The following is a 20,499-nucleotide window of genomic DNA, read 5'->3' as shown; positions in this document are numbered from 1 at the left end:
CTGACTTTCACACACATCATACACTCACTCACACTACCACTGACTCACTCACACATCATACACTGACTTTTCACACACATCATACACTCACTCACACTACCACTGACTCACTCACACATCATACACTGACGTTCACACACATCATACACTCACTCACACTACCACTGACTCACACATCATACACTGCTTTCTCACACATCATACACTGACTCACACATCATACACTGACACACATCATAAGCTGACTCGCACATCATACACTCACTCACACTACCACTGACTCACTCACACATCATACACTGACGTTCACACACATCATACACTCACTCACACTACCACTGACTCACACATCATACACTGCTTTCTCACACATCATACACTGACTCACACATCATACACTGACACACATCATAAGCTGACTCGCACATCATACACTCACTCACACTACCACTGACTCACTCACACATCATACACTGGGAGTGTCATGCTGCCAGCTATGGCTGCAAGTTTGGTCGTACGTGCTATGTATGTTGTTTATTGTAAAAATTTGAATCACAGTTCATATGATTACTGTTGTTACATTGTTTTTATAGATTTATTTTGGTGATTCGAAAACATGGTTAATCTAAATTGTCTTATGGTTGTTATTGTTGACTTGCACCACATTGGGATTTTTGCATACAGCGTTTAAATACGTTTTAAAAAAATATTTGCTGGTTTATTCCAGGATGTTTCTGTTACGCGTCGTCGCTTTAAGATGTTCTGTGTTCATATTTTGTTTGTTGCGGTTGCACCTGACTTAAGAGCCGCATGGCTCACAGGGCTATACCTAATAAATGAAGTTTGAACTTTGTAGGACGACCAAGTGAGAGAACAGTGGATGCTGGCCCATGTCCTTGAACCAGGACCTGCTTTGTAGCTGATCTGTCTACTGACCATCAGCTTGTCATCTATAAGAGATGCCTGTCATTCTTCTACTGCCATGGCGGGAATCCACCTAGAATCGCGTTCAAACACACAATCGCCTGGTCTCATCTAGCTGATGAAGGTTACAAGTGAGAATTTCATAATCGCTTGCAACTGGGGTTGGCATTATCCCCTTGCTCCTCCTGAGACCACGTGAAGTACCAGGCAGAGATGACCCTGAAAGCAAACTGCTGAGGAAGGGTTGTGTTTGCGTGCATGAGTTTTAAATAATAATTTTGTTTTAGAAAAATGGAAAAACTCAACACAATCATCAATAATACTCGCCTTGAAAAGGAATACCCATATAATAGACAACATTTTGGGCAATGACCCAACTTGATAGCACGTAATGAAGAGGCCAGAGATATTGGTAAATAATAGATGATAACTGCACTTTACACCATGGGCCCTGATGTGAATTACCTTTTGTAAAATGTTTTCTGCTCGCCAGTTTCTAAATCCGGCATATAAATAATGTACACTATAAGTAGCTAATGGATAATGGACAAACCAATAATCCAAAAGTATTTACTATTAAATAAACTATATTAAAAGTAATTAGGAAAATGTGTTCTTGCAAGCACAAGGCATAATTAAATGTACGTGCCCCCAATATTCCTGAGGTGGGAAATTCTGCAATAAAAAGTGAGGCATACATATAGGAATGGCATTTTTATTTCCACCAGAGATCAAGATAAAGATCCCCGTATAGTTTTACGAGACTGTAAGGGCAAGTTATTTTAGCGAGCATTCATGAAGGCCAGTACAGCACAAGAGGGGGTGGGGTGGCCAGCATCACGCCCGGCGACCTTTGTCCCCTAGTGGCGGTGTTTACACACCACACCAGGTACTCAAGATGGCTGAGTCAACCTAGGGTAAAGCCCAGGACCGGTACAAATAATTGTCACTGGTGTTGACCGTGAACGGGAATCGAACTCGGGTGGCTGGGTTCATAGCGCAGTGCGCTAACCATAGCACTACCGCTCCCCACCGGAGATCAAGACACGGCTACTCACCAACACGTCGCTGGCACTGTGGTCCCCGCTGTTGAAGTGACGAGCCACCCATTTGTACGTCTGCCCGGCGATGTGACAGAAGACGTTGAGCAAATCTATCACCGAGGTGTTTACCAGATTCTCCAATGTAGATATAATCCATCGCCAAATCATTGTTTTAATGGAGTAGCGACACTTATTGCACGAAGAAAGTAGCAAAATACAATTCAAACAAATGCTTCCAAAGTGACTTTTTTTATTTTGATTATTGTGAAACAAAGGCATGATAATAATCAAAAATGAAACATCTCAGATTTGCTAATGACATGTCAGTATAACAAATGGAAATCAACTTACTACCTGTATATTCTTGGTTCTTTCGGTAAAGTCACATAGAAGGAAATAATAGAATAATAAAAATAAAACAATAAAATTCTCACGACGTTTCGATTGCAACACATGCAATCATCATCAGGTGTGAAACGACTGAATAACCTAATAAATAAGTCTACAAAGCTGGGCTCAAGATACCGTCAATGCTGTATGAGCAAAACTAAGTACAGGCACAAGTTCACGAAACAATTGAACAGGGGCGGTTTCTTCATTAGGGTGATTGGGCGACGCACCACCAAAGTATGAAAGGGACTTTTTCAATCACATTCACAATCTCATTCAACCACAGAGTTACGCTAACCGTCACTGTGTCTCTGGATATAGTCCAATCAGCGTCATGTCACGTTCTATGGAGTACCGCCTCTTTTTGGGCGATTTCACTCTGGCTGAGAATCGCCCAGAGTGTTCCCATAGACTTACATTCAAAGATATTTTTTTTCGGACTGCAGGCGCTGCAATGCATTCGCTTTGGGTTCCGGGAGGGCTCGCACTAACGTGATTACGTCATCATACGTAAGCATGTTTCAGTGAACAATATTATTTGTCGCCACCTAGTGGAATCCTTAATAAAAGAAACTATCTGAGTGGATTCAAAATACATTTACTGGTCAAAAACCCTTGTCAAACTCCATTTGAGCTTGAATTTTGGTAAAATGTTAATTAACGTAATAACACACGGAAGCCTTGTATGTCCAAAACTGTTACTTTTCAGGAAAAGAAAGAAAACCAGTTTTTTCTCCAAAATAATTTCCAAGCTATTTTAATGCTTTTCATTGGTTAAATATTTGTAAAACACATTGACAGATGTAAAGGGTGACCAATAGCATTAATTTTTGAAAAAATATGGAGATATAAAATATGGATTCTGCCTGATACATTGTTGCTGTCGGGATGGAAACCTTGTATCTCCATATTTATATTATAATAAATAATTTATTTTATAACTAAAATAAATGTATTTATTTTGTCAGGTCTGCGACACAATCTTGGTCCACACCAAAGAAAGGTTCTCCTTTACCGACCACCTTGTAAGTGCCACGCTGCTACAAGGAGAGATGTTTCAACAGCATGGCCATACATTCCCTGTTGAGGCTCTGAACATCACTGTCAGGGCATACCCTATGTTAAATAAGGCGAAGCTGAAGACTGAACTGTCTCTCATTTATGAGAGTCCAGAATTCAAGGGCTGCTGTGGTGCACTGGCGCTGTACCAGGTTTTGCTGAAGTACAACCTCCAGGATACTTTTTCAGAGACTGTTGCTCTGTTGAACATCATCATAACCACTCCCATGATAACTGCTGAAGCTGAGAGGTGTTTCTCAACCTTAAAGAGAATCAAGACATTCCTGAGAAATATAATGGGACAGGAACGTCTGAATGCGCTGGCTATGCCTTCCATGGAGAGAGAACTAGTCAGGAACATGCCTGCTTTCAATGAGAGAGTAATTGATCACTTTGCTACTTTGAAAGAGAGAAGAGCAAAATTTCAGTATAAGTAAGCAGTGTATTAAGCGAGTAATGTGATGTAAGCAGTGTAATAATAGTGAGTATAGAAACAAACAAGGAGATGTATTGTAAGAGTCACTTTATTTTTCATTAAAATTAAAGTAGTGAAGTTGCCTTTACATGCTTAAGCTGTTAATTTATCCATTGCATGGGTGGACCTTATCCTTATCAATCATCCAAACATTTGCCCCCCCTGAGAGATTTTGCAGGAGCCGCCACTGCAATTGAAGATATCGGAGGGGTACAAATAGAGAACAAATTCGAGTATGCATATATCGGGCAGTTATTGTGGAAACTGAGGTGGAAAACATTGACGAGAGCGAGGTGGATCGTTGGTCGAAATTCATAAAGAGCGAAACACACACAAGTGTGTGCCTGATGGTGAGAACTGTTGTGTCCAGTGGACACAGTACAGTGTTGCCTGCTATGACACAGGGCAGTTACAGTGACACACTTATGTTGTCATAAAACTGAGCACAAGAACGGTTCCATTGTCCCGACTGTCATACAATAGGGCTCAATAAAAAAGCCTGGTTAAGACTGTGATACTTTTATTATTAGAGGAGTTTTTTATTTCTATCCTCATGCATTCTGCAAACCGTTTTTTAACTAAACACATTTAAGGAATGACAAAGCAAATATGAAGCTAAATGATTGGTTTAAGAATCTAACTTTGTCCAGAAAAGGTGATTAAATGGAGCAAACTGGTAGCTCATGGGCGTCACGGTGACGAGATGTTAACTATCTCGCCTGTTATAAAGGAGGTCGTGGGTTCGATCCCAACCCTGACGCCTGCTGTATTTTTGGACTTTGTATGTTCTCCCCATGGTCGCATGAATTATTCTCCGGGTCCTCGGGGGTTTCCCTCCACATTTAGAAACGTGCGTTTAGAGTATTTTGGCTGCTTTATATTTCCACGTGATAAGCCGCTTCGCTGAGCTATTATTTGTGGCCAGGTCGATTCTGAAAATGAGCTATACAACTCAGTTGGCGTTACTTTAAAAACAGTTTAATAGCTCACTTCCTTGGACTGCGCACAAAAGGTGGGACTCGTGTTTTGTAAAAGTAAACACATTTCAACATTCCCGACAATGATTTATTGTGTTTGTCACATTTATGTTGCAACAACGAGGGCACATTACACGGCCTTCTTTGACTGAATAATAAGAAATTCCCACCGAGTTGGATGGCTTCAGCATCTCCGCACCCCCCACCCCCATCAACACTGCCCGTGCACTCTTCTTAAAGATCACAGGGTGGAGGGGGGGATTAAATGCATTCAAATTACAATTAATATTCCGCCAATTACCGCACATGATGTGTTTAGATGCATTATCAAGCGTAATTCCATGCCTTTTCTTTAGAACTAACTGTGGGATAAGATGTTCTTCCCAAAATTGCATAACAAGTGCCGCTGAAAGATTAGATTATGACTAAAAATGTATCGCAATGGGTTTCTGTACGGTATTGCTCCTGTGGGTATAGAGATGGTGAATTGTCTACACATGGTGGAGATAGTCACTGCGTTAGGGTAAATGTGGAGCCCTGCGATTGCTGGCTCACGCCACTGCTAGCGGAAGCTCCAGAGAGCCCCCCCCCCCCGTATAGTCGATTTGGCCAGACATCTCGGAAGAGGCCGACGCACCCACACCAGAGGGTCGGGCAACCTGCGGCTCCGGAGCCGCGTGCGGCTCTTTAAGGACTGCGTCGTGACCGTTAGTTATTAAAGGCCCCCCACTCGTGGGCCCCCTTCTCGTGTTCACACGCATTGCGGCTCTTGGAATACTGAGTTGGGTGGACAGAGGCGGTGGTGGGAGAGGATTTTAAAAGACTTGCCCCATTGTTTCAACTGGGAGATGGAATCGAACCCAGCGTCCTCCGGATTGCAATTGCTCGTGTTGAACCAATGCTGCTGAATGTATGCACTCCGAGTGGCTGATGAGATGTGTAAAGTATACAGTGCAGTATTGTGTTACACCACGGCAAGACACCCTCTATATGACCCCCCCCCCCGCTGTGATTTCCTGCGTGAATCTGTCCTGGAACACTGCGTTACAAACTGCCCCGACTCTTCCCGTGCGGAAGTGAAACATTTGGCTTGACCCGACTGCGTCTAGGATTTACTGTGCTCATGCAAGAAGGAAGCTCGAACGAGTGTTCCAGTTGAGAGCATTAACCCAGTGGTATAGGTGTGGGTGTACTTTATGTAGGAGGACGAGGGAGGAGTTAAGTTGATTGACATGGCCATAACATTCCACACTACGTGCAGTAGTAGCACAGAGCGAGACCTCGTCGAAAGGGAGGTCTACGTAGTGGGTATCAGAATCAAAATCGTTATTCATACTGGAGGAATCCGATGAGCTCTAATGCTCTTTTGCCTAACGTTACATCAACAAACAATACAAACACATGATAGGAGTGTAAATCATAGAAAAGGTAAATAACTTAAAATATATATACAAGTAAAACTAAACATTTTTTTTTATCTTAGATAAAGTCCACTGAGCTATTCGTGTAGTGCACCATGGGGCCTCGCGCCCTGGCTGCACTGCTGCTGCTCGTGGCTGTCCCTTGGACGGGCGCTTTCTTCCCGAACGCTGCCTCCCTGGGTGGCGTGCGAGCCGACTTCACGGACGAGAGCATCACGGAGCAGGGCGTGCTGCGAGCCGTGGCCTTCTTTCTGGAACGGAAGGACAACTTGGCGCCTGGCTCCCTCGAGACGCTCAAACCTCTCACGCCGACAAGGCTCTTCCAAAAGTACAACAAAGGCAAGCGGCGTGCGACTCACGCGTGCATCACGCGTGGCATTGTCACCTGGCGCTGTAGGGGCGCTGCTGTGGCGAGATGTTAACTACCTCGTTTGGTATATAAGAAGTCATGAGTTCGATCCCGATTCCGACCCTGACGCCTTTTGTATATTTGAAGTTTGCATGTTCTTCCGGTGGTCGCATAGATTTTTTTTCTCTGGGTCCTCCGGTTTTCCCCTCCACATTTAGAATCAACGTGCATTTATTTGGCTGCAATAAATGTCCACATGATAAGCCAAGTTCGTAGATCTATCAGTTGTGGCCAGGTCGCTTCTGAAAGAGCGCTGTATAGTTAAGTGGGCCTTACCTGGTTTTATAGTAGGAGGCCCGAGTGCAGTGCTGCTCAACGTTTTGCGGCTCTGCACGCTTCCGAGCGGGCTCCATATTCGCAGCTCACTTTGCCCCAATGTGCGTGGCCTGTCATCATCCAGCACTCTTGAGGTACCAGATCGGGTTGGTGTATCGTACGCAAATGGTGTGATGTACCGCCACAACAAATGGCGGTACATCAAAGCATGTGAAATCCACTTGTTCTGTCTGTATAATTTCGAGTTGAAAAAGTAAGAATAGGTATCAATTTGGTGTTTGAACATCTTGACACCTTTTTTATTACCAGAAAGGGTAAACCCTCTTCTCATTATTTCATCATCTTGGATACTGGCAAAAAGGTCCCATAGATATAGCATATAGTGTTTCCCCTTTTGTGTGCGTGGGTTATCTCCAGTTTACTCCCACGTTTAAACACTCATTAATTGGCTGATAACATCTGGGGGAATTATTGGCACAAGCTCATCGCGTTACTGCCTCCCTGCCTGTCTCTGGTTCCTCCTCGTGCCTCCGAGTCTTAATTGCAAATTTAAATTACAATGGTCTACAGCCAGAATACTTCCGAAATAAATGTAATCCAACTTTCATATTTATGGGTCACTGAGAATGAAAATGATGCTTAAAATTGTTGATTGGCTCTAGTTTTCAAGATATGCTACTGGGTCAGTATATACGACCCTTGAAGAGGATTCAACTTCTGGACCTGAACCATTAAGGTCACATGACCCAGATTTTCTCCCATCATCCTCCTCCTCTGAACCACACCTCATAACACAAGGTGAACTGAAAGACCTTGTCAGGGATTTGGAACTACCCAAGAATAAGGCAGAGCTGTTGGGCTCCAGACTGCAGCAGTGAAATCTCCTGCCAGGTGATGTTAGGGTTTCGATGTTCCGTGACCGTCAAAAGGATCTTGTCCCATTCTTCTTCATGGAAGGTGATCTTGTAGCCTACAACAGCCCCGGGACTTGCAATATAAGCCGGACCCCTGAATGGGTCTGGGGGCTGTTGCAAGACTGAAGACAGAAGCCGTCACCCGGAGAAGACCTGTCCGACTACAGGACCGGAACTCGAGCCAGGATCCAGTCTGGGATAGCCACCCCGTGTGAGCTAGAGTTAGCTAGGCTTAGCTCTGGTGAGCTAGGGTGAGCCAGGGTTAGCTAGCCCAGAGGAGATACCTCCCTAGGGTAGCTGGTGAAGGGTAGTTTTACCCCTTCGTGTTTTAGGGCGTATTGTGAAATGAACGTGTTGCCTCCAACGAAGTTTCTGCCTCCCTCGTGTGAACCACTACACATGCAACGGCACCAACTTCCTGTTTTGAAATGGCGCCAAGTAAAAAAAAACATTTAACCATTCTAGATACGTTCATTGCAAAGTTATACAAACTTAAAAGTTAAACAAACTAAATATCTTGAAATATATGAAAAACATTTTTAATTTAAGATTTTTTAAAATATTTTGCATCTACAGTGCCTTGTATTGTATACGTTTTAAACGTGAGTTGCTTATTGTGTCCATGTTCCATTCTCATTGGCAGGTGACAAGTCACCGGCATCATTTTTGGATGCCATACAGGACATTATAAGAGGAAACAATTTGATTGAGACGCTGTTCCCCAATAATACCTTCTTGAACGTGCACTGTGAAGCCTTTCAAGGAGGTAACCCTATTAAGTTTGGTTGAATATTTGAAATTATTGTTTATAAGTGTATGTTATCTTATTTAAAGTATTTGTACAGCATGCCTGTCACTACAACGGGAGATGAGGAAGCTCTCGTGGTATCCACAGTGCACAGCCCTGCACAAAAACATCACTCGTGGCACCCGGCAGGCGTTGGTTTTTTCACCTGTGTAGAGACATTTGCTTGGATTTTTGTGACGTGATTTATTTTATTGATTATTCATCTTTGTGTGTGACAATGGTGAACACAGCAAGGAAAGAGCTGAATAAGTTTCGCAACCAGATGCTTAAATACGTGGAGTCATCCAAGAAAATAAAGAGTCATTTGAGAGATGCGCGAAAATACCTGGGGATGGCACTTCATGTTCTACAACAGTTCTATTCCAACACCAATTGGATCGAACTCGGACACACAGAGCCCTGCCAAGCATTCGGTAAGTTTACTACAGAAGGTCTCTGCCAGAGTGAAGCTAAACGGTCTACAAACGAGTGTCTGGGTGGCAGGGTGGCACAGCGGTAACATGCCTCACAGAATGAAGGTCCTGTTCTGCATAGGTTTCCTCCAGGTTCTCTCGTACAATGTAGCTGGTTTGTAAAGAAATAGTAGAGCTAGTACTGGCACAACATCCCGATGCTGAAAATGTACCTGCAAATTACTTAATTGGGATTACACACAGCGGCAACATCGCACCTAATTTAAAAACTTGCTAGGACCCATCTGAAATTAAACGTCTTGAATCTTAGTGAGGCTTTCCTGCATAAACAAGCTTACTAATAATAAAATACAATATATTGCTGGGACTCTAGCCCAGCACTGTGGGGTGGTAGTGGGGGTCGGTGGATCACACGTACGTTATAAACTCTCTTCTCGTGGGTTTTGGGGAGCCATAGCTTGGCTCGCCCGGACAAGGCAGTACAGCAAGAGGACTAATTGCCATTTCCGGGTGCTCCACTTTCCTCCCACTTGTATAATGTATGCTCTGTAGTTAGCTGAAAACATCTTAATAAAAACGTAATGCAATACGACTCACTGTGGCTCTTCTGGATACATGAGTATATTATTATATTACTCATCATGGGCCCTATTGGCTACTCAAGATGGGTGCGGATGACTTCTTGTCATCTCCACTTGAAGACGATTCGCAGGTCCATGGAGGGAGTGATGAAAACAACATTCTCCTGTCTACTCTTTTTCAAATGTCAGAGATGTTGTCTCTCCTTGAACTCAATACTGTACTTTACATGACAATAATGCTGAATATACTTCAATGACTACAACCAAGTGCATGCATGCTAATTACTGATGGAGGGAAATATGTTAAATGGGTTAAGTGTATTAGATCTGTATTTTTGAATTTCACGAAATATTTTCTCTATTATTCATAAAAGATGTTTGTCCTGGATCGTGAAAGTAAAATGTGTGTCATGAATCCTCCTCCACCCGACACACCCAATTAATTAAGATACGTGATTTACCGTGCCAATGTATTACAGCTTCAGAAGACTGGTAGTGTTGATGAAGAGCGATCCATGTACATTTAACAATTACTCTCCAACATGCAGGTAGTGCTGATGCAGTAATACATTCTTCACGTGGCAACCTTAATTTATGGGCTGTGTTGGGTGGACGAGGATGTACAACACGTATTTTACTCAGGGGATCTGACCCAAAATTATATTATGAATCATAATATTGGTCATGAAAGCCTAGATGTTAATTTGTTTGTGGAACACAGGACATCCAACCCAGGAACTAAAGACGGCAGCAATCCAGCAGGCCACATGCAACGACTGCTTCAAAAATAAAATGCAAGTGGCATCCCCACACCCTTTTTTGCTCATTTTACCTCCAGTCCCAGTAAACCTATTCAGCCCACATGCATTTCACATGTTCACTTCATTATATTTCCAAGACACGTCTCCAAAGTCATAACGCGTGCTCTTAACCCGTTGTTAGTCGGGCCTCATATATAGAGCGCGCGGGATTTCGTTATTCATCAAATGACGACAAAAATTTCCCGAACGCTTTAAATTTCCTCCTTCAATGACACGATGAAGGTCCATTGGCGTTAGTGATGAATGAGGTATAGTGGTGAATGACGATCGCCTTAACGAGTCGATTTCACCACAACAATCGCCCCATCGTGTTGTCCACATCGTGTCGTCTTTCGCTCGGTGACTAAGCCAACTGCGCAGACAATCTGCACATTGATGTTAACATAAGAATCTAGCAACAGAGTTGCACGGTGGCAAGTTGTAGCCTTTAACAGCAGGTTAAAGCTCAAGTTAAACGATGCAATGCAAAGTTGACGTTCATGTTCCTGCTCAATGTTTCTGGATTAATTAGTGCTCCTTCTTTGGCATTGTATTACAGTACAACACATATTGCACATCAGTAACTCACGGCCCACATAAGCGGTGATGACTAAAGAAGGGGCAGTGGAGCCTAAGAGGGCCTGCCTCATGCCCTACTTTCGCCTGGGAGTCCAGTCTCGAGTGCCTGGTGGTCCAGCCTAGAGGGTCTGGTGGTTCAGCCTAGAGGGGCCAGCTTAGAGAGCATAGGGGTAAAGTCTCGAGAGCCTGGGGATCCAGTCTCGAGGGCCTCTGGGTCCAGCCTAGAGGGCCTGGGGGTCCAGCCTAGAGGGCCTGGGTTTCCAGCCTAGAGGGCCTGGGGGTCCAGCCTAGAGAGCCTGGGGGTCCAGTCTCGAGGGCCTGGGGTTCCAGTCTAGAGATCCTGGGGGTCCAATCTCGAGGGCCCCTCCATCCAGCCTAGATGATCTGGGGTCCAGCCTAGAGGGCCTGGGGTTCGAGCCTAGAGAGTCTGGGGGTCCAGGAGCAAAATGCCGCTATTTCAGTCTGTAAATAAAAAAAATATTAGAGGCATTTTATGGAAGGAAATAATGTGAAAATGGTTAAATAAAAATGCGTAATTGTATTATTACACATCTAGATGATCGCATGTGCAGTGATGCACTCAGTGACACAAGGAGTAGGAGGCACTCTATTTGTTATCAGCCTTCACAGGTTACAAGAGGTAACTACAGCTCCCAGTCAGGACAGCTGGCAGACTGCCTGATTGACGACGCCTAGAAGGTGAAGACGTAGATGGCAACGAAGACTCCAGCAGCACGACGGGATCCCACTCCAGGCAACAGCCCCGAGCCTTCGCTCGGAGTCCCCTTTTATCCTCCCAGCGTGGCCTTGCTCGGCCCCAGCCACGCCTCCTTCTAGAACCTACTAGCGGGTTCCCGGGCCTACCTCATGTGCCCCCTCAATCACCTTTCCCCTACATCCCTTTCTCTGGCTTGTCATGTGACCTGCTGCCAGCAACCAGCCCTATGCTACGTAGTGACCCATTCCATGTCACAACACATGCATGAACACTGTCTGCTATGTTGAAATACAGCCTTCACGTTGTCATGACAGCCCACATGACATTATTTAGCCAATAAAAGTGCTGCTGCAAGTGCAGTTACAAAGATCAGTGGCATTGCGAGTTGTACACCTACACGGATTTTAACAGCGTTGTTGCGTGTGGGTAGCGTGTGTTGGGACCCGTAATGAACGGAGCAATGCAGAGAAAAGCCATTGTTGTTCTTATATTAACTTTACTACGGGGAAACTGCACCGTTTAACTTCAGTTGTGAGGTTCCCGGCTCATGACATATATGCAGCTTTGAGTAAATCCCAGAGTAACAACCCTGAGCAAGTTGCATCATGTATTTTCTCTGCATGAACACAAAACTGATTAACCAACTCCAACATTAATGAATGCCAGCATGGGAACCATGTCTCCGCTGAATATCCCATAATTATATTGACTCAGATTATTACTTAGGCGTGTCAAATGACAGTTTTAAGTACATTAGTTTGCAAACATTGAACCAATTTTGATAGATTTTCTCATAGATTGGAAAACTTGGCAGTGTATCATAGAGTCTGTGTTGTCATTGATAAACTGGTCGATAAATTTGCTGTTATGTAAGTAATTTTGTGTTTTTATGTTTCTACAGGGACCGCGATGTTTATGATTGCCCCTGGAACGTTTTGCCAAACACTCCGTTAACGAGCGGCTACAAGCATGGAAATGAATGCCAGAGAAAACCTAATGGTGTGAAAATTCACATTTACACCCACAAACCTCGCTCAGTACTTGATACCAGTTACTCTGGCAGACATAAATGTATGTTGGAGACTACATACCGAGCACTAACACACATTTAATTTGCAAATCTGCACAGTATTATTTAATCGGTGAACGCATCCTCATGGCGTTCAGTGTTAGTGACGATACATTTAATATCACAATGTTTACATTATAGCAAAAAATTGCTACTCAACATCAATTGTACTGTTTAAAAAATAAATAAGAACAATGGAGAGATGTATTCTGCCTCATTCTTTAGTCCTGTACTTGCTTCACTACAGGAAAGTGCAGCCACGGTGGTAAAAATGACATCTGGCAGAAAGTAAGCCCACGGGGTGGAATAAACAAGGAGACACTGGACCCACGACTATCGCCACACCACAACCTGCATGGACGTGCAGGGGAGATGGCTGTGCAGGCCACGCGTGACTTCTTAGTGGCACCAAGTAAATAAATTATTCACCATTCATTGCCTTAACTATGTCATATAATTACCACTGTGAAATCTATTGTAACACTTGTGTGTACATTTGCTAACTTTAGTAGCTAAATATGGCCAAACTATACCACTGGAGATTGTAAAATCTTGTTCTGGCACCGCATACACTGCACATGACGTCCCATGCTTGCCCAACACGTGTGCACTTCGTGGAATTAATGTTTACATTAAAATGTTTCCCGTCAAGGTGGCGCAATGGTCGCACTGGGTTCAATTACCGACTCGGGCGCCTTTCAGCGTGGAGTTCGTATGTTCTCGCCTTGTTCTGGAAATTACCTAATTGGGATTATGAATCAAAATCGCCCCCTCACTCTGACAAATTGGCAGGATCCTCCTGAAAAAGTCTTGAGGATTGGTGAAGCTTTCCTGGGTAAACAACCAAAATGATGAATAATAATAATGATAACTATAAATCTGTTAAATGTTGATCATTACTGATATAAAGACACGTGTCATTTAACTTAGGCCTAAACGTGGAGAAAGACACATCTAGAAAGACAACTGTACTTATTTATATATTTGCTCTGTTTTAGGGAGGACAATTCCTATGATAAACCATTGTAGGTGGACATTGGCATATTGTGTGTGTGTCTTGTTTGTTACTGTGATAACCAGAGGTGTGGACTCGAGTCATGTGACTTGGACTCGAGTCAGACTCGAGTCATGAATTTGATGACTTGCGACTCGACTTGGACTTGCATAACAATGACTTTGTCCCACCTATGAGATGTGGACTCGAGTCATGTGACTTGGACTCGAGTCAGACTCGAGTCATGAATTTGATGACTTGCGACTCGACTTGGACTTGCATAACAATGACTTTGTCCCACCTCTGGTGATAACCATGGAATACTGTTCCCACACTGTTCCAATGTTCACACTCTTGCTTTCTCTGACACATGTGTATCTATATAAATGACAGGGGCGAAGCTGCACTTTCCCATTCTGGTGAGGGATCGCAAAGTCCAAGGTCACTCAGTCCTTTGCAGGATGGTTATGTTCCTCTTTGGGCCGTTCTGCTTATCGCACGACATGCACACTTACATGGACACATGCATTAGAACATGTCAGACCTATCCTGGGCTGTTATGTGGACTGCTTCTAGAGGCAGGGTTTGTGCTGTGACATCAGGATCTTCTCGACCTGTCCAAAATTAAAAGTCAGTGATGATTGTAGAGAGGACTTGCACTCCGCTCATTCCAGAGGGTGGAATGTCCAATCAGCTCATGAACGTTGAACATTAACCAGGGCAGCAAGCTTCCTTCCTCAGAACTTTCCACCAGCATTCTGATCGCGACATGCATTACTCAACTGAAATGCATCGTTCCCATTCATATAAGTTATATTATTGGTCATATTGAAATACCTGCAATGTTCTTGACTATAAAAAACCTGTTTTGTCTCGTGTGATCGATGCAGATTGGGGCATTCTGTCAACCTTGGGTTTTGAGAAATTCAAGGAAGTCTTTAATCTTCCAGGATACTCGCTTGCCTTCATCCTTGATGTCACAGGAAGCATGGAAGAGGACATTGAAAATGTCCATAAACAAATGGAAATAATAGCTGACTCCTTACAAAACAGCCCTGATGCCCCAGAATCATACATCCTCGTGCCTTTTGGTGATCCAGGTACATGAGTAAAGATTCACAAGTTCCCTCTGACAGCACACTATCCACCTATTGGGTAGAGGAGTGACACTGCTTCAGAAAAACGGTATTCATGATTGTTTTACCTGTGCATTCTGTGCTCTTTTCCATGTAGATGTTGGGCCAGTTTTTAAATTGGAAAGCATGCAAGACATTATGCAAGAAGTGCAGAACCTTAAAATTGGCGGTGGAGGAGACTGCCCTGAGATGGCCCTGAGTGGTATAATGAGAGCACTGGAATTTTGTTCTCCACGGTAAAGTTCTTAATTGATAGCCACAAATGACGTTAAAGAGTTACAGTCATCAACCGTTCAGAATTGCGACACTAGCTTTGCTTGTCAGAACATTACCACAGATTACAACAGTGCAACAATACGAGTTGCATTACATATTAAGCTCTGACTCAAAACACCTAATTGATAAAATATATTACTTGCAATGTTATTTCCAAGAAAATGATCCAGTGGCATAGCTGTTGAGTGTGCAGGCGGAGCCACTGCACTGGGGGGTCCTGGGGGACAATGCGCTGGCTACCAAAAGTGGGGGGAAATTGACACAGTGTGCCCTGCATTTCATTCGTTGCACCACGGTCCACGCCAGCCACGCTGCACCACTATATGGTCAATGCTGACGGATCATTCTTAAGTTGCCGAACTGTATAGTAAACATACCAGCTCACCAACCGGTGTCCATTTTTACACCCACACCTCTGATGAGCACGGTTGGCTACATACAATGGAAAATAATTTCAACGTACATACACAAACCATGACGTAATAATAAAATAAGATCTGTACCTATTGTTACGTTAATTTGATTAATATTTACGTGTGGGTGTCTTAATTTACACTAAATGTCAATGTGTTGATTATTAGCAGCGCGAATATTGGTTCTACCCACAGATCACGACTGTATCTGATCACGGATGCGGGGGCAAAAGATGAAAGCGAAAGAGATAAGGTGGAGGATGAGATTGCTAAAAAGGAAGCCAAGGTGAACATCATCAACACTGGGGAATACTGTGAAGATGATGACCGCAGAAAACGAAGCCTCCGTCAAAGTACAGTTGTGCAGTGCGTGCATCCGCATACATATCTCACGTGACTTTTTTAATTTCCTTTATGCGTTCACTTATTTGTTCTTTTTCAACCACTCCCATGAACTTCAATCATTTAGCTTCACTCATTGATTCCTCCACCCATATTGAGGACTGGGTCTACCAAACGTTCAACCACCACAATGTGAAGAATTCACTACCATTGTGCCTCTTTCCCAACCTCTCTCAACCTTGCTAAATTCAAGCAACGTGTTAAACTCTTTCCAACTTTGATGGTGCTGTTTGTTGCTGACTGCTTGAGAAGTTAGGCCTTTGGGCCTGCCCTCAGTAACTCTGTTAAATATATATTAAATATGTTAGTTGACTTTTAAATTACTCTTCAGCTTTCATTTTATTACACGTAGCATATGAAGCGTTAACTAAAATAGATAGTTTTTTTTTGTACGTGACTTTACGTGAATTTACTGAAAGAACCAAGAATATAAAAATAGATAGTGTTGCATGCACGCACAGGTTTTTTGGTTCACACATCCAACCACTTCCACTTACGCTCTGACATGTCCCCGCACATCAATCAATTTCCATGCAGAGCGCTCCGCCACGAAGAACGTGTTTGAGATCCTTGCGGAATTCTCTGGCGGCTCGTACATACTCACCACCAAGGAGAAGCTCCCCGGTGTGCTGGGCAGCGTGATGCTGGACCTGAACGCGGCGCCCGTCACGCTGCTGCGCATCTCCTCCGCTCCGCCCGGGGATGTGCATTTTTCCGTGGAGCCCACACTCGCCGAGTTCGCTGTTTCAGTTCGTGCCCCGGTGGACTTCGACGTGGAGCTCTACCGGCCCTCCGGTGACCCTGTCTCTCATTGCCAACCCTCCATTTCCCTTCGCGAACATTTCCCTTTGTGTCACTCTTGAGGTGTGCCCTGACCAAGAGATGTTGCATCGCTCCTATAATTATAGATCAGTGCGTAACTTTGTGGTCGGTTTCTTTTTGAAGCATTTCATCGCTGCTTTGACAGTTGTGAGGAACCCACCTCCAGTTAAATAAGTCCGTGCAATTTTTTTCTCATAACTTAATAAGAGCATTTTTTTGTAAATAGCTCTCACGTCAATGTTCCAATATATAAATGTATTACATTATTATTTGCACCATTCGGCAAATAATGATGTTACTTGAATGGTGACGTGGCATTGGGAGTGGTGCACACATTTAAAAAAAACGCCACACATTAACAACTTTGGGGTCATGTTTGGCTCTTCTTCACAGCACCTGAAGAAGGGCCATTGCCCGAAACATTAGTCTACTCTAATTATTAATCACCAGAGTGGTTTTGGAAGTTTTTTTACCTCCTGTTGGATAACTTGTGTTTGCTCACTCAGTAATGTATTTATTTGCTCCGCACTGCCCCGTATACTGCCTAGGTGAGCGTGACGAAAGTGTCGAGCTGCTGGTGGACACGGAGAGTTTCCGCGTGCTGTGCGTAGCCATCCCGCAGTCCGGGGAGTGGCGCGCGCGCATCTTGGGCCCTGCAGCGCCGTACCGAGTTGAGGTGACGGGAAAGAGCATGTTCGACTTCTCCTACGACATCCTGCAGCAGAAGAACGGATACATGTTGCCTGTTGAGGGGCAGCTCGTCACTGGTACAATCGCGGTTCTCTTCTTGATCATCACCGGCGCCACATCGCGTTGTCAAGGTTACATTAAGTTTTGTCAATCAGAGTAAGTACTCTTTGAATAAGTTCTCTACTTTAAAATGCAGTTTTAAAAGCTAACAAGGTATATACAGTGAGGGAAAAAAGTATTTGATCCCCTGCTGATTTTGTACGTTTGCCCACTGACAAAGAAATGATCAGTCTATAATTGTAATGGTAGGTTTATTTGAACAGTGAGAGACAGAATAACAACAACAAAATCCAGAAAAACGCATGTCAAAAATGTTCTAAATTGATTGGCATTTTAATGAGGGAAATAAGTATTTGACCCCCTCTCAATCAGAAAGATTTCTGGCTCCCAGGTGTCTTTTATACAGGTGTAGTGGTGATACGCGCTGGGTGTATATGTCGTGTGCCAGCGCGTATGTACGGGTGTGTGTGTGGTGACGCGCGCTGACGGGGAGGAGCAGGCGTCAGTGCGCGGGTGGGGGTAGTGCTGCTGATTGGCTGTGTGCCGGTGACGCGCCCAGAGGGAGTGATCGGGTAGCAGCGCGGTGTGATTGGTCGGAGAGTGGAAACACGCGCTGAGCGGAACCGGATCGTGGGGATAGCGCGTGGGGATTGGGTAACGGAGGAGCGGTGCCGACGTTGAGGTCCGCATCCGCTCCGTCTCCCGGGAAGAAGGGGTATATAAGGTGATGCACAGAGGAGCAAGGGGCAGAAGTGGAACCATCTAAGAATGAAGACGAAGGTGTAGAGATAGAGCCCGGAGAGGAGAGTAATGGAGAGTAGAAGAGAGTAAGGTATAGTGTGTAGCCAGCGAGATAGAAAGGTCTACACGAGCTGAGTAATGTATAGTGTGTAGCCAGCGAGATAGAACGGTCTACACGAGCTGAGTAATGTGTAGTGTGTAGCCAGCGAGAGAGAACGGTCTGCACGAGCCGAGTATGCATACGGTGTAGCCAGCGAGAGAGAACGGTCTGCACGAGCCGAGTATGCATACGGTGTAGCCAGCGAGAGAGAGAAAGAAGTGTGTTCCCGTCAAGGAGTTTCCTGCCGTCATTTTCCAATACTTCATCTGGCGTCAGAAGTGAAACGGGCTTCCAAGTATGGAGACGAGGAAGACCCGTAGGACCCACGGGATTGACCGCGAGGAAGACCTGGACGACTCGGAGCCGCTGGTGGCGGGGGGTGAGGAAGAGGACTTGCCCACGCTGCAGGGTCCGTCGACGGCGCCGGCCGAGCGACCGGGGACAGACGCCGGGCTTCGTGAGGCGCACTCCCGACTGGCGGAGCTGCTGCTCGCCGCCGCGTCCATCTTGGCGGAGATCAGCTCGTCGGGAGGAGCGGGGACGGTGGGGGACATTTTACAAGGTCGCCCCGCAGATTCCCGCCAAAACGAATGGGGGATTCCCGCCATTGCGCCTGGGCCTACTTTTGGCGGGAACGGCGAGCGCCACGTGGTGGTGGGTTCCCAAGCGCGCGCATCGACGTCATCAGCGCGCGAGGGGGTCCGCCATCTTACGTCTGCTGCTGGAGCCGCCATCTTAGACACCGACGGACAGGCGGAGAGGAACCACGAGGCGGATGACTTCATTTTTCAGCAGCGCCTGCCCACGTTGTCAGCCTTCAAGGCGGAAGGCGGAGACTGGGGCCAATTTCAGCGAAGGTTTTTGGCGCATCAAGAGATGTCAGCGTGGTCCGATGCTACGGCGCTGCGGGCATTGCCCGCCATGCTGGACGACGATGCGCTCGCGGCCTTCAGGGCTGCACGGAAGTCGGACCGCTCCACGCTGAAGGATGCGCTGGGTTTGTTGGCCAGGGTCTACGGGCCTCCCTCTACATGCCGCCATCAGTTCTACGCAAGACGGAAAGCGGCCACGGAGACCGCGCTGGCCTATCGCACGGCGTTGCTGGCTCTTGCTGATGCTGCGTTCCCTCGGATGGACGAGGAGGGCCAAGACGCGATGGTTTTGGAGCAGCTGCTCAAGTTGGCGCAGGACCTGGGGGTCCCTATCAACACAGCTGACGACATTGATATTTCTTCTTTGAGAGTCGCCACGAGTATTCAAGCGCACGAGGCCCTACAACGGAAGCAAGGCGTTGGTTGCAACGCTGCTGTCGTCGCAGCCCCGGGGTTGGTGGTCGCCGAACCCCAAGTCGTCAGCCCACGAGAGGAGGCGTTCGCCACGGGACGACCAGGGGACTGGAGGCCGGGGGCCCGGTCGCCTCTGCGATCGGGCCGAAAGTCGGAGCAACCAAGATCTACTCCGACCCTCGTCACGTGCTATAACTGCGGCCTCCGGGGCCACGTGGCGTCCGGGTGCCGCGCTCCGCGGCAGCGCGCCATGGGAGCTCGGCTGGACGACGACCGAGAGCCCAAGTCATCTCTACAATCCCCGGCAAGTCGCGGCACCTCACACGCTCGGCCTGTTTATTCGGCACACATGGGACGCCGCGTTGCGGCGGAGGAGGGCCGGTTAAGGTTCGGGGATTCGGTTCGGCGAGGGGGGTTCGGCCGGGACCAGGGAGACATTGAATGGGCGGAATTGGGGCATAGAATTGTGGCTGCTTCGGCGGGTTCGTCCGTTGTTACGGGATCTATTGATGGGGTTGAGATTAGGGTGTTAGTGGACACGGGGGCATCGGCAACTATTATATCGGACCTCATTTATAATATTCTTCCAGTCCAATGTCGTCCGCTGCTTCCAGTGGATGTGCCATTTTACGCCGCTAATGGGGGATCGTTGGGCATTATCGGTCAGGTTAGGGCGTCCATTTGCATTGGAGATATCAAATTATCGGGACCCGTTTTCGTTTC

At 45.8% G+C, this 20,499-nt stretch overlaps 1 protein-coding gene across 2 annotated transcripts in view; it reads left to right on the top strand.

The window, feature by feature from the left end:
* Positions 1-5,968: 5,968 nt before the first annotated feature.
* The window catches only part of LOC144934730 (von Willebrand factor A domain-containing protein 7-like), a 40,943-nt gene continuing 26,412 nt past the window's right edge, over positions 5,969-20,499 (top strand). For both annotated transcript variants that reach the window (XM_078860805.1, XM_078860806.1), the window contains exons 1-11: positions 5,969-6,628; positions 8,532-8,654; positions 8,927-9,109; positions 10,412-10,484; positions 12,689-12,786; positions 13,104-13,268; positions 14,741-14,950; positions 15,084-15,222; positions 15,871-16,028; positions 16,615-16,872; positions 17,448-17,666. In XM_078860805.1, the coding sequence (XP_078716931.1) occupies positions 6,385-6,628; positions 8,532-8,654; positions 8,927-9,109; positions 10,412-10,484; positions 12,689-12,786; positions 13,104-13,268; positions 14,741-14,950; positions 15,084-15,222; positions 15,871-16,028; positions 16,615-16,872; positions 17,448-17,666 (1,870 nt within the window). In that variant the 5' untranslated portion in view covers positions 5,969-6,384. The remainder of the gene's footprint in view (positions 6,629-8,531; positions 8,655-8,926; positions 9,110-10,411; positions 10,485-12,688; positions 12,787-13,103; positions 13,269-14,740; positions 14,951-15,083; positions 15,223-15,870; positions 16,029-16,614; positions 16,873-17,447; positions 17,667-20,499) is intronic.

The sequence above is a fragment of the Lampetra fluviatilis genome, chromosome 11 (genome assembly GCF_964198595.1).
Source record: "Lampetra fluviatilis chromosome 11, kcLamFluv1.1, whole genome shotgun sequence".
Classification (NCBI taxonomy): domain Eukaryota; kingdom Metazoa; phylum Chordata; class Hyperoartia; order Petromyzontiformes; family Petromyzontidae; genus Lampetra; species Lampetra fluviatilis.
This window is presented reverse-complemented; position numbering and strand designations above follow the sequence as displayed.